At 45.5% G+C, this 14,230-nt stretch overlaps 1 protein-coding gene across 8 annotated transcripts in view; it reads left to right on the top strand.

Annotated features, from left to right (window-relative positions):
• LOC115105183 (SWI/SNF-related matrix-associated actin-dependent regulator of chromatin subfamily D member 3) overlaps positions 1-14,230 on the top strand; it is a 70,854-nt gene that overhangs the window by 18,375 nt on the left and 38,249 nt on the right. For 3 of the 8 annotated variants that reach the window (XM_029626881.2, XM_029626882.2, XM_029626887.2), the window contains exon 1: positions 5,844-6,354. The exons of 1 other annotated variant lie outside the window; for it this stretch is intronic. In XM_029626881.2, coding sequence (XP_029482741.1) covers positions 6,277-6,354 — 78 coding nt within the window. In that variant the 5' untranslated portion in view covers positions 5,844-6,276. Of the gene's footprint in view, positions 1-5,843; positions 6,355-14,230 lie in introns of those variants that run through there. 4 more of the 8 variants (XM_029626883.2, XM_029626886.2, XM_029626888.2 and 1 more) reach the window with 3 other exon arrangements.

Consider the following 14,230-nt stretch of genomic DNA (forward strand, 5'->3'; position numbering starts at 1 on the left):
TTTGTCACCAGAGCGTTTTAGAACATATTACTATTTACCTGTGAATAAATTCATGAAATGGAGAATGGATTAAACTATTTACCCATTTAATAACCATACAAACTTGCTATGCTGAATTATTGACGCACAATTGAACGTGCTGCTGAATGCTGCCAGCACGCCCACAAGTGAGCCACTCTGGGCGGCATGTGGCAATTTACCACGTGCTAGTGTACAGGAGACATAACGTTCTCTCTGCCTCCCACTCCATGGTCGCGCCTCCAAACGGTCCCGCCATCTCCGCTTCTCACCGTTTTCCCCGGTTTGTAGTCGTAACATCTGGCACATAATAACCGCACAATTGCCCGAAAATAGATTATCATTATTTTCTTTATGTTCATCCAAGTGTTTCTTGCTCAGAGATTTCAAGATCCTTTGTCCAACTTTCATCACTCAAACTTACCTGTTGGATTTATCTATAGATATGTACATGCACAAAGTGGATTTATTTAAGCAATAAGGCCCGAGGAGATGTGGTATATGGCCAATGTACTACGGCTAAGGACTGTTCATAGGCACGACGCAAGGCCATGGTATATTGGCAATATACCACAAACCGCCGAGGTGCCTTATTGCTATTATAAACTGGTTTCCAGCGTAATTAGAGCAGTAAAAATAAACGTTTTGTCGTACCTCTGGTATATGGTCTCATATCACGGCTCTCAGCCAATCAGCATTCAGGGCTCGAACCACCCAGTTTATGATTACAATTTTAAACCTGGTTCGAGCCCTGAATGCTGATTGTCTGAAAGCCATGGTATATTAGACCATGCTTTGTATTTTAATTTGATTTAACCTTTATTTAACTAGACAAGTCAGTTAAGAACAAATTCTTATTTACAATGATGGCTTACCTCGCCAAACCCTAATGATGCAGAGTTCAATCTTGGTTTCCTCAGACCAGAGAATCTTGTTTCTCATGGTCTGAGAGTCCTTTAGGTGCCTTTTGGCAAACTCCAAGCAGGCTGTCGTGTGCTTTTTACTGAGTGGCTTCTGTCTTGCCACTCTACCATAAATGCCTGATTGGTGGGATGGGAGAAACCTTTTGGAAGGTTCTCCCATCTCCATAGAGGAACTCTGGAGCTCTGTCAGCGTGACCATTGTGTTCTTGGTAACCTCCCTGACCAATGCCCTTCTCGCCCGATTGCTCATTTGTGGCTGGGCGGCCAGCTCTAGGAGGAGTCTTGGTGGTTCCAAACTTCTTCCATTTAAGAATGATGGGAGGCCACTGTGTTCTTGGGGACCTTCAATGCTGCAGAAATGTTTTGGTACCCTTCCTGAGATCTGTGCCTCGACAGAGGGAATAAAATATTTAAATAAAATAAATGGTTATATAGATTTTTAAGGGTACAAGACTCTGTAATAATCTGGCTGTGTTGGCAATATCACTGCATACCCATAGCCAAGTGGGGAGAGGATGCCCCTTATCACAGTTCCCAAATGTCCAGCTAATCCTATACCGGCGGATCTCAAAACTGAGCATGGAGCCGCGTTAAGTAGCAATGATATCCTTCGCCACCGTTGTCTTACGTCATGACATGGCTCCAAACAGTCATGACTATTCAATAAATAATTTAAATGTTTATTTTCAGCTAATTTCTTAGTTAAGTTATATAACTTAAGGTATATACCTAACAAAGGAGGTTTGAAGTTGAGGGTGCATTATTTATAAAGTTGGGCAATGAGGATGAAAACTAGCATACAGTGCATTCGGAAAGTATTCAGACCCCTTCACTTTTTCCACATTTTGTTACGTTACAGCGTTATTCTAAAATGGATTGAATAAAGTGGCCCTGCCAGAGCCCGGACATGAACCTGATCGAACATCTCTGGAGACACCTGAAAATAGCTGTGCAGCGACGCTCCTCATCCAACCTGACAGAGCTTGAGAGGATCTGCAGGGAAGAATGGGAGAAACTCAGCAAATACAGGGGTGCCAAGCTTGTAGCGTCATACCCAAGAAGACTTGAGGCTGTAATCTCTGCCAAAGGTGCTTCAACAAAGTACTGAGTAAAGGTTCTGAATACTTATTTAAATGTCATATTTCTGTTTTTTTTTTACTTTGTCATTATGGCGTATTGTGTGTAGACTGATAGGGGGAAAAAAACACAATTTAATCAATTTTAGAATAAGGCTGTAACATAACAAAATGTGGAAAAAGTGAAGGGGTCTGAATACTTTCCGAATGCATTGTATTTGTTGATTAAATCTGACTTTCTTAATATAATGAGTAATCCATGAATGTCATAAGTTTATTGACACAAGAACTCAAGAAAACATCAACTCTGCAGATCGCAGTTATTACAGTGAATGGCTAAATGACTTCCGGACACTAAGGGTCCACGGAGCTCCTCCGCACCACTCTTGTGTCTGTGTGCCCATTCAATCAGACCGATACTGTAGGAAAGGTGGTTCGGTTTAGGAACAATAATTCCTTGTGCTCCTTCGTCATTGCACTAAAGGGGCAATCTGGGATTCAATTTCAACTAATTTAAAAGTCCTAAAATGGATGTTCCCTTTTTTTTAAATGTCAAAAAGGAGAAAGAGTGTGGAAATAGATTATTCATGACTGGGTCTAGTATATTTCCACATCACACTGCATCAGTCAGTGAGGGAGGGTTACTTTTTCATTTAAGCAGACTGCGTCTATTCCCCTCCTAGACAGGGGTGTCTGCTCACCAGTATGTGCCTCCTCTGCTGGCAATTGATAGTACTTTTGCTCCCTGCAAGCACTTACCCCAGGGTAGCCCCCCCTCTATCTGCAACAGAATGGGATATGACCATTTTGGTGAAATTGGTAGGACTATTGGTGAGGAAGACAGCGGGGGTCCAGCAAGGGGTACTCCTGCGCACAAGCCGACGATGCCTGTTCCTGAACTGTTGGATCCCTTTGTTAGCTTTTGACGCCCACGTGCTGTTGCTGGAGAAACAAGGACATCGTTTCTCTCTGGCTCTGCTTGTTTTAAGGTCTATTTATTTGGTGCATGCTTGACCTTACACCAGAACCAATTCATATTTTGTATTATATTATTTTAGATCAGATCATTTTAGATGTTTCTATTCTACTGTATATCTAGTTGGAAATGAAAAGAGATGCATAATATAAGTAACATAATCACTACAACACAGATTTTTCATGCACAAGAAAAAATAAATCCATCTTTTAAGGCGACGAAGGATGGAGTCAACCGTAAGACTACAATATCTATGGGGCTTAGCAGCACATACTGTATATTCTGTAGATCACAGGGACAGAGGCACCTCACCCATCTCAACAGTAGGTGTCGCCACCAAGGAGGGGGAAAAAACACATTTTAAAACAGGGATGAGGACAGAGCACACTGTCCAATAGATGGATTACATTTATTGAATGGCTCAAAGACCAAACAATAACTGGAAAAGATGAAGACATTTGTTTTTTTATAATTTGAAACCATTAGCTCCACACCCTTTCATTTGACCTGTCCTATGAAACCATTAGCTCCCACACCCTTTCATTTGACCTATCCTATGATTCTGTTTGCTATTATTTTGAACCTGAACCTGTTTCTCAGTTTCCTCTAGCTAGTTGTGAATTTGCACTGGGTGCCATTAGGGGTCAGTCACTCCAGGGAAAGCTGAGGAATCGTGACCTTTGACCTAGACGTTTACAGGCCCACATACCAGCTGGCCCATGACTACAATAACTGAACAGTACTGCCATCCCCTTGCTCAAGAAAGTCTCCCTCGCTTGCCAGAGCACTCAAGTCTAAGCTCCGAGTGTAGAATGTAGGGAAGTGGGAACTCGATTACCCTCAATACAGACAGTATTCCCTTCCCCTGGTGTTGTCCCATGTACCCCCCCCCCTGCCATTTCAATAGAAACACCTTGTATCAAATCCATTTTGGAGGAGATATACCACAGAGAGCATTGGGGTAGACGTATGTCTATTTTTCTGTCGTCAGGTTTTTTTGATCCGTTTGAATTAGGGATTTGTTGGAATTGTTCCAATCCTTGTCCCGTCTGGCTGAGTTGGTAGAACATGGCGCTAGCAATGCCAGGGTTGTGTGTTGCATTCCCATGGGAGACCAGTATGGCAACAAACAAAAAAAGTATGAAAATGTATGCAAGTTGCTCTGGGTATTGTTCCCTCCTATCTCTAACCCACCAGTGCCACTACCATTTCTCACCTTGGCCACATATCACAGAGCTGCTGGTGACAATCCTAACAACTGGCATGTGTCATAAGCCTTTGATCCTGCTCAACTTCACAACCCTTTGTCCTTTAAATCAACTCATTAATATTTCACTCCCTTGTTTGGTCAGTCAGAGGGGGGAGAGAGAGGGAGGAAGAGGGGGAGGAGGATTCTGTGAATCAGTATAATGACCGGCGGCCATGTCTGCAACAGACAGGTCTCTCTCCACGATTTAGTAACCCGACCAATAGACTGCCTCGCTCTCTCTTTCTCTCCAAGGTCCCAAAAAACACACGCGGTCACACCCACGTGCATGCAGACACAGCAGGTTGACGTTTGTCATGAATCTTGCCCTGGAGGCAGAACTGAGCCATTTCCGCTAGATGGACCAGCTTAAAAATGAATGAAAACAAAAATGATATATTTTTGGGCTTAATTTAATGTCAGCATTCAAATATAATCAAATTGCATTGGTCACATACACATGGTTAGCAGATGTTATTCGAAGTGTAGCGAAACGCTTGCATTAGTGTTAGCAGTGTGGTTAATGTTAGGGTTCAAATCAAATTTGATTTGATTTGTGATATGCGTCGAATACAACAGACCTTACAGTGAAATGCGTACTTACAAGGATGTGAGACCAGATGCTTCTGGAAGTGGTGTTGGAGGGCCAGTAGGAGGCACTCTGGTCCCTACAAAAGATCCCAATGCCCTAGCGCAGTGATTGTGGACATTGCCCTGTGTAAGGTGCTGTCTTTTGGATGGGACGTTAAATTGGTGTGCTGACTCTCTGTGGTCACTAAAGATCCCAAGGCACTTATTGTACGAGTAGGGTTGTTAACCCCAGTGTCCTGGCTGAATTCCCAACCTGGTCCTCATACCATCATGGCCACCTCATTGTCTAGGGGAATGGTATTACAACTTTTTCAGTGGGGATCCCATTTTTTTCCACCAGAATGTCTTGCGATCCCATCTCACTCCAAATTTAATGACAACCTTAAAATCTGTACATTTAGATTTTAAACAAATAACCTTCAATTCATTGCATTTTCTTATCTTACCAAAATTAAAAGAAACCAATAAATAAAATGGCGTTTTTCAAATTACCTTTCTCAAAAATGTTTCTATAGAAGAGCACGACATAGCAAATAGGGTGCCATTTAGGACATGGTCATTGAAAGACAGGAAGTGAAGGTGTTCTGAACGAGGCCCTCTCCAATTGTGAAGTGGGCTTTGGAGGAGATTAGTTGGCTCATTAGACACAGTGTTGCACACGGTTGTGTCCAACCAGGAACTGTTCTCTGAATCTTTGCCTCGCTGACCAATGACAGTACTATGCCATATAAATATGATAGGTTGTATAGCGTGATTATAAGTGTGTATCGATGGCAAATGTATTTTCAGCTACATTTGATCCTGTTACTTGAGAGACACGGGTTGTAGTGATTGTAGGTTTGATACTGCACTCTTGTTTGTGTATTAATATTCAGTGTGGCCCCTTTAAGAGCCGCGTGTCCTTTTTTTGAGAATGAGTTGTGTGCTGCGCTGAAGGGGCTGACCGTGGCCTCTGGGTTCGTCACTAGGAGGTGGGAATGTCTGAGACTAACCTCCCCAGTCCCCTTGCTCAAACAACCAGGCACAGGCAGCCAGTCACACCGCATGCCCTTATCTACCAATGGAATGGAATGCAACAGCTGTGGCAGGGGGCCGCCAGGGGTGGGCCGGCTCAAACCCCCCTGCCGGGGCCCCCACTCCCCCTCTCCGCAGGGCTTCTACTCCTGAAAGGCAGCTCAACTAAAAAGTGTGCTCTGAGACAGAGTGGGCGCCTCGACAGGGCTGCACTGCAAAAACACAGGGGGTGGGAAGAGGGCTGAGAGAGAACGAAGGGGAGCGAGAGAGAGAGTCGGGGACGGCGCTAGAAAAGGAGAGCACAAAGAGGAGGAAAGTGAAGCGAGGGAGGGGATTTGAAAGCTCTGGTGAAGGGGAAGAGAGGGAGAGGGAAAGACAAAAGAAAGCGAGGGAGACGTAGTAGGAGCAGGGGGACGCGAGGGGACGGCGCAAATGGCTACGGAGGACACGGCGGGGGGAGCGCGCAAAGCCACCAAGAGCAAACTGTTTGAGTTCCTGGTCCATGGAGTGGTGAGTTGCCCAGTAGCACTGTCTGTCATTGAGACCGAGGGAGCCGGACCCTGGCACGTGTGTGTGTGTGTGTGTGTGTGTGTGTGAGGGCGCATAGGCAATCTTGGAGCGATAGCTGTCCATGTGAAGGTTATATCCAGCCCTCTGGATCCCACACTGTTTTCTTCTTAAAGAAGAGAGGGAAGGAGTAGGGAGCGGAGGGGGACAGCCATTTGGAATGCCAACAACAACAACAAAAAGAGCGAGAAGGAAGGAGAGAGCGACACAGAGAGATGCTAGCAGCAGCCAACCCCCTGGTTATCAGAGCACACTGAGCATGCTTGGAGTCAGCGAGTGAGTTGGGGGGGGAGCAACCAGCTCACCTAAAACACAGTCTCAGAGCGGTCGTAAGATGAGCATGCTGCTGTGATCATTTGAACATGTATGGCCATGTGGGTAATGTTTTAATGAATGTTATTGGAGCATGCTTCAATGTTTGAAATGCAGGACATTGAGCTTATTTAAAATAAATAGTAATGGGTGAATTTCACATGGTTGGGGAAATGGTAAGGCCTGTCACTGCTGTCATAACATATGCAGCATTAACTGACCTGGGAATGCAATAGTGCCTATGATAAGCACAAGGCTGTGACTGGAGTTAAGGATGTGTGTGTGTGTGTTATGGATGGATGTGTGTGTGTGTGTGTGTGTGTGTGTGTGTGTGGGTTATGGATGTGTGTGTGTGTTATGGATGGATGTGTGTGTGTGTGTGTGTTAAGGAAGTCCTGAGGCTTTAATAGAGACCACTGTCAATGTATTTCATCGTCAAGTCCACAAAGTCTTTGAACATCCTTACCCATCTATTAAAAGTCAGAAGGAATATGAATATGCACATCTAGATCACATTCATTGTATTGGCCAGTTCATGTACTAAGATGAAGTGCATCCTTATCAGGGCTGTGTAGCACAGCATACCCACTATGCACGCTCTGGTTGAATCAACATTGTTCCCGTGTTATTTCAATGAAATTACGTCGATCCAATGTGGAATAGATGTTGAGTTGATGTCTGCCCAGTGGGCAGAGACTGAAGTGAAACAATGAGTAGAGGTGATGAGCCAGATGAGTGTGTCTTCTCAAAAGACCAGTTAACCTTGATCTCTCTCTCTTTCTTTCTCTCTCCCTACCTCTCTCTCTCTCCCTACCTCTCTCTCTCTCTCTCCCTCTCTCTCTCTCTCCCTCTCTCTCCCTCTCTCTCCCTCTCTCTCCCCCTCTCTCTCCCCTCTCTCCCTCTCGCTCTCTCTCTCTCCGCCTCCCCCCCCTCTTTCTCTCTCTCTCTCCCTCTCTTTTTCTCTCTCCCTCTCGCCTCTCTCTCTCCCCTCTCCCTCGCCTCCCCCTCCCCCGCTCTCCCCCGCCTCCTCCCCGCTCTCTCTCGCCCTCCCCCGCTCTCTCCCCGCTCTCTCTCTCCTCGCTCCCCGCCTCTCTCTCTCTCCCCGCCCCTCTCGCCCCTCTCTTTCTATCGCCACCCTCTCTCCCCTCCCCCTCTCGCTTCGCTTTCTCTCGTCTCTCTCTTTTTCTATCGTCTCTTTCTCTTTCTCTCTCTCTCTCGCTTTCTTTCGCTTTCTCGCTCGGCTTCTCTCTCAGGAGGGTAGTTCTCCAAGAACAGGGTTGGAGAGCCCTGGTCATAAAGTGCACTTCTTGTGACCGCCCTGCTCAAAAGTAGTGCACTTTTGCTAGGGAATAAGGTGGCATGTGTCAGATGTTGCATGTCTGTGGCTGTGGTTGTGGATTGAGGGGTATTATTATGTCATACAGGTTACGGGACTCAGACAGTTTTCTTCTCGCTTTTCCTGTCCGTTCATCGCTCTCCTTTTCCTCGTTTCTTTCGCCGCTTTCTCCTTCCTTTGTTCTTTTTCTATCGCCTTCCTGTTCTTTCTTGTCGCTTTTCGCTTCCTCGTGACTTTCTTCTCTTTCTTCTTTTCTTTCGCTTCCTCCCGCTTTCTTACCTGCTTTCGCTCGCTTTCGCCTTTCTCGTTTTCTCGCTTTCCTTTCTATCTCGTTTTTCTCTTCGCTTTCTCCTTCCCTTGTTCTCTTTTCCTTCTTCTTCTTTCTGTCGCTTCTCCTCTTCCTTTCTCTCTTTCTCTCTCTTTTCTATCTCTTCGCTTTCTCTCTTCTCTTCGCTTCTCTCTCTTCTCTCTCTTCGCTTCTTCTCTTCTCTCTCGCTTCTTCTCTTCTTCGCTTTCGCTCTCTCTCGCTTCTTCTCTCTCTCTCTCTTCTTTCTTCTCTCTTCTCTCGCTTCTCTCTCTCTCTTCTTCGCTTTCCTTCTCTCTCTCTCTTCCTCTCTTCGCTTCTCCTTCTTCTTCGCTCTCTCTCTTCTCTCTTCGCTTTCTTCGCTTCTCTTCTTCGCTTTCTCCTTCTCGCTTCTTCTCTCTCGCTTTCTTCTCTTCTGCTTCTCTTCTCTCTTCGCTTTCTCTCTCTTGCTTCTCTCTCTCTTCGCTTTCTTCTTCGCTTCTCTCTCGCTTTCTTCTCTTCTTCTCTTCGCTCTCTCTTCGCTTCTCTTCTTCGCTTCTCTTCTCTTTCGCTTTCTTCTCTTCTCTCTCGCTTTCTTCTTCTCTCTCTTCGCTTTCTTCGCTTTCCTCTCTTCTTCGTTTCTTCCGCTTTCGCTTCTCTTCTTTCCTCTGCTTCTTTTCTCTTTCTTCTGCTTCTCCTCTTCCCCGTTCTTCCTTTCTTCTTTTCGCTTTCCCTCTCGTTTTTCTTCTTTGCTGCTTTTTTCAGATTTTTTTCTCGCTTCGCTTTCGCTTTGTCTCTCTCTTTTCGCTCTTCTTCGCTACCTCTTCGCTTTCTCTCTTTCGCTTTCTCCTGCTTCGTCTCGCTTCGCTCTTCTTTCGCTTGTCTTTCTTCGCTTTCTTTTCTTGCTTTCTTTTTCGCTTGTCTTTTGGATCTTCTTTTTCTTCGCTTTCCTTTTCCTTCGCTTTTTTGTTTCGCTTCTTTCTTTCTCTTCGCTTTCTTCGTTTCCTCTTTCGCTTTTCTTTCCCCTTTTTTTTTTCGCTTTCTCTTCTTCGTTTTTTCGTTTTCTCTCCCTTTCGCTTTCTCTTTCTTTCGCTTTCTTCTCTTTCGCTTTCGCTTTCTTCGCTTTCTTCGCTTTCTCTTTCCCTGCTTTCTTCGCTTTCTCTCTTTCCTTCCCGTTCTCTCTCTCTCTTCTCCTTCCCTGTTCTTTCTCTCGCCTTCCTTCCCTCTCTTTTTCTCTCGCTTTCTCTATCCTCTTCGCTTTCTCTTCGCTTTCTTTCCCCGCTTTTGCTCGCTTCTCCTTTCCTTCTCTCTCTTTCTCGCTCTCCTTCTCTCTTTCTCTCGCCTTCCCCTTTCTCTCTCTCTTCTCTCGCTTTCTTCCCTCGCTTTTTTTCTTCGCTTTTCCCCTTTCGTTTTTTCTCTTCTTCTTTCCTCTTCGTTTCTCTCTTCTTTCGTTTCTCTCTTCTTTCTTTCTCTCTCGTCTTCTCCTTTCTTCCTTTCGTTTTCTCTCGCTTTCTCTCTCCCTTCTCTTTTCTCAAGAACTTGAGAGCTACCTGGCTTTCGATATTCCTTCTTCGCCCCTTTCTTCGCTTTCTCTATCTGCTCTCTTCGCTTTGTTGCATGTCTGTGGCTTCGTTGTGGATTGAGGGTCTTATTATTCTCGCTTCGCTAGACAGTCGTTTTTCTTCGCTTTCTTTCGCTTTCCGCTCTCTTTCTTCTTTCTTCTTCGCTTTCTTTCCTTTTCATCTTTCTTCGCTCCTCTCTTTCTTTCTTCGCCTCGCTTTCTTTCCTTTCTTCGCTTTCTTCGCTTTCCCTTTTCGCTTGTTCGCTTTTCGCTTTCTTCGCTTTTTTCGCTCTTTTCTTCGCTTCTCGTTTTTTCGTTTTCTTTCTATTTTCGCTTCTTCCCTTCGCTTTTCTCTCTCGCTCCGTCTCTGTTCTTTCTCGCTCTCCTTCCTCTGCTTTTCGCTTCTCTCTTTCTCCTTCTCTTTCTCGCTTTCTCCTCTCTTCGCTTTTTCCTTTCTTCCGTCTTCGCTTTCTCTTTCTCTCTTTTTCTTCTCTTCCTTCGCTTCTCTTCTCCTTCTCGCCTCCCTTCTTTCTTCGCTCTTTTCTTCTCTTTTCTCCTTCTTCTCTTCTCTTCTTCTCGCCTCTCTTCTCTCTCCTTCCCTTTCTCTCTCTTCCCTTCTCTCTTCCCCTTCTCTCTCCCCATTCTCTCTTCCATCTTGTCGCTCTCTCTCTCTCCTCTTCGCATCTCTCTCTCTCGCATTTCTCTCTCCATCTCTCTCTCCATCTCTCGCTTCTTCTTCTCTCTCTCTCGCATCTTCTCTCCATCCTTCTCTGTCTCTTTCGCATTTTCTCTTCCTTCTCTCTCGCTCTCTCTCCATCTCTGTTCTTTCTCTCCTTTCTTTTCCTCGTTTTTTCTCTCTCCTTTCTCTCTCTCTTCGTTTTCTTGTCTTTCGCTTTCTCTCTTCGCTTACTTCATTTCCTCTTCGTTATCTGCTCTCTTCGCTCCTTGGCTTTCTCTCGTTTCCTCTTCCATCTTCTCTTTTTCTCTCTTTCTTTCGCTTTCTCTTCGCTCCTTTTTCTCGCTTTCTTGCTTTCTGCTTTCTTTCATCTTCTTCGCTTTTCTCGCTTCTTTCTTTCTTTCGCTTTCCTTCTCTCCATTTCTGTCTGCTTTCGTCTTTTTTCGCTTTCTTTTCGCTTCGCTTTTTCGCTTTTCGTTTTCCTTTCTCTTTTCGCCTTGTCTTTTCTCTTCGCTTTCGCTTCGTTTTTCGCTTTTCTTCGCTATCTTCTTTCTTCCCTTTCGCTTTCTTTCGCTTCCGTTTTCTCTCTTTCTCTTCTTCGCTTCGCGTTTATCTTTCTCGCTTCTATCACTTCTTCGCTTTCGCATCGCTTTTCTTCTTTTCGCTTTCTTCGCTTCTTCGCTGCTTCTTTCTTCGCTGCTTTTCGCTTTCGCCGTTTTTTTCGCTCGTTTTCGCTTTCTTCGCTTTTTTTTCTCGCTTTCTGTTCGCTTTTCGCTTTTCTTCGCTTTCCTCGCTTCTTCTTCGCTCTTTCGCTTTCTTTTCCTCTTTCGCTTTTTTCGCCTGCTTTCTTCGCCTCTTCTTCGCCTTCGCTTTTCTTCGCTTTCTTCGCCTTCTTTTCGCTTTCGCTTCCCTTTTCGCTGCTTTTCGCTTTTCGATTTTCTCTTCGCTTTCACTTTCTTCGCTTTCTTCGCTTTCTTTCTCTTCGCTTCTTCGCTTTCTTTCTTCGCTTTTTTCGCTTTCGCTTCTTCCCTTCTTTCTCGCTTCTACTTCGCTTTTCTTTCGCTTTCTCGCTTTTCTTCGCTTTCGCTTTTTTTCGCTTTCTTCTTCTTTTCACGCTTGCTTTCTTCGCTTTCTTTCTCTTTCGCTTTTCATTTCTTTTCTTCGCTTTCTTCGCTTTCTCTTCATTCTCGCTTTCGCTTTCGCTTTTCTTTCGCTTTCTTCCTTTTCGCTTCTTCGCTTTCTTGTTCTCTCGCTTTCCTCGTTTTTCTTTCTTTTTTTTTCCCTTTCGTTTTCTCCTTTCATTTTTTTCGCTTTCCTTTTTCACGCTTCTCTCCTTCCCTTGTCTTTTTTCTCGCTTTCGCTTTCTTCTCTCTTCTCTCTCGCTTCCCTCTTCCTTCCCTCTCTCTCTCTCGCTTCTCCTTCCCTGTTCTCGCTTCTCCCTCTTCCCTCGTTCTTTCTCTCTCGCTTCTCCTTCGCTGCTTCTTTCTTCGCTTTCCTTTCGTCCCCCTCGTTTTCCTCGCTTCCCTCCTTTCTTTCTCTTGCTTCGCTTCCTCTCGTTTCTTTCTTCGCTTTCTCGTTTTCGCTTTCTCTTCTTTCTGTTCTTTCGTTTTCTCTTCTCCCCTCGTTTTTCCTCTCGTTTTTCTTCTCTCTCGCTTTCTCCCCCTGTTCTCTCCTTCGCTTCTTCTCGTTTCTCGGGCTTCTCCCTCGTTTTCTTCTTCGCTTTCTCGTTACCTGTTCTTTCTGCTTCTCCTTACCTCTCTGTCTCGCTTCCTCTTCTTGTTCTCCTCTTCTCTTGTTCTCTCTCTTCTCGTTCTCTCGCTTCCTCGTTTTCCTCTGTCTACTTTCTCCTTGCTTCGTTTTCTCGTTTCGCTTTATCTGTCTCGTTTTCCCTCGCATTTCTTCTTCGCTCATCTTCCGCCTCTCTCTTCTCCGTTTTCGCTTCTCTTTTCTCGTTTTCTCGCTTTCTTTCCTTTTCTCTTCGCTTTCTCGTTTGCTCGCTCTTTCCGTTTTCGTTTCGCTTCTTTTCTTTCCTCCTCTGTTTTCGCTCCTCGTTTTCCCCCCTCGCTTTCTTCTTTCTCCTCTTCGCTTTCTTCCTTCGTTTTCCTTCTTTCGCTCGTTTTCTTCTCGTTTTCTTTCGCTTCCCTTTTCTTTCGTTTTCTCTTCTTTCTTGTTTCGCTCTTCTCTTTCTTCGCTTCTCTCTCTCTCTTTCTTTCGTTTCGTCTTCGTTTTCGTTTTCTCGCTTCCGTCTCTCGCTCTCGTTCTCTTCTCCGTCTTCTCTTTCGCTTTCTCTCCGCTTTCTCTCGCTTTCTTCCCTCCCCTCTCGTCTTCGTTTCCTCTCTCCTTTCGCTTCTCGCTTCCGTTTTCGCTTTCCGTTTTCTTTCGCTTTCCGTTTTCTTCGCGCTTTCGCTTCTCTCTCGCTTTCTCTTCTCTCTCTTCTCTTCGCTTTCTCTCTCTTCTTCGCTTCTCCTCTCTTCGCTTCTCTCTCTCTTCGCTTTCTCTCTTCTCTTCGCTTCTCTTCTCTTCGCTTTCTCTCTCTTCTCTCTTCGCTTCTCTTCGCTTTCTCGCTTCTCTTCGCTTCTCGCTTTCTCTCTCTTCTCTCTTCGCTTTCTCTCTCTTCTTTCTTCGCTTTCTCTCGCTTCTCTTCTCTTCTCTCGCTTCTCTCTTCTCTTCTCTTCGCTTTCTCTTCTCTCTCTTCGCTTTCTCTCGCTTCGCTTTCTTCTCGCTTCTCTTCTTCTCTCTCTTCGCTTTCCTCTTCGCTTTCTGCTTCTTCTCTTCGTCTTCTCTTCTTCGCTTTCTCTTCTCTTCTCGCTCTCTCTTCTTCTCTTCTTCGCTTTCCTCTCTCTCTCTCTCGCTTCTCTCTCTCTTCTTCGCTTCTCTCTCTTTCGCTTTCTTCTCTCTCTCTCTTCTATCGCTCTCTCTCGTTTCTCTCTCTCCCCCTCTTCCTCTCTCGTCTCTCCCTCTCTTCTCTTCCCTCACTCTCCCTCTCGTTTCACTCTCTCCCCCTCTCGTTCACTCTCCCTCTCTCTCTATCACTCTCCCCTCTCTCGTTTCCCACTCTTCTTCGTTTTCTCCCTCCCTTCGTTTTCGCTCCCTCCCTCCCTCCCTCTTCTCGCTTTCCGTTTCTCTCTTTCCCCTCTTTCTCTTCCCGTTTTTTTCTCGTTTTCTCCTTCTTTCTTCCCCTTCTCGTCTCTTTTTCCCCCTCTCTTCGTTTCCCGTTTCTTCTTTCTCGTTTTCGTTTCTCTCTCTCTCGCTTTCCCTCCTTTTCTCTTCCCTTCTCTTCCCTTTCTCTCTCTCTCTCTTCCCTCTTCTCTTCCTCTCTTTCTTCTTCCTTTCTTCTCTCTCCTTTCTTGTTCTCTCTCTCTCTCTCTCTCTCTCTCATCGTTCCTCGCTCCCCTCTCTTCTTCCTTCTTCTTCTCTCTTTCCTCCTCCTCTCTTCTCTTGTTCTCTCTCCTCTCTCTCTCTCCCTCCCCTCTCTCTCCCTCGCCTCTCGTTTTCCTCTTTCCTCTCTCCCTCCTCTTCTCTCTCTCTTCCCCTCTCTCCCTCTCCTCTCTCTCTGTTCTCCCGCTTCTTCCTCTCTTCCTCTTCTCTTCCTCTTTTCCTTTCGTTTTCCTCTCTTTCTCCCCCTCTTTCTCTTCTCTCCCCCTCGCTCTC

Source organism: Oncorhynchus nerka, linkage group LG22 (assembly GCF_034236695.1).
Source record: "Oncorhynchus nerka isolate Pitt River linkage group LG22, Oner_Uvic_2.0, whole genome shotgun sequence".
In the NCBI taxonomy this organism is placed as follows: domain Eukaryota; kingdom Metazoa; phylum Chordata; class Actinopteri; order Salmoniformes; family Salmonidae; genus Oncorhynchus; species Oncorhynchus nerka.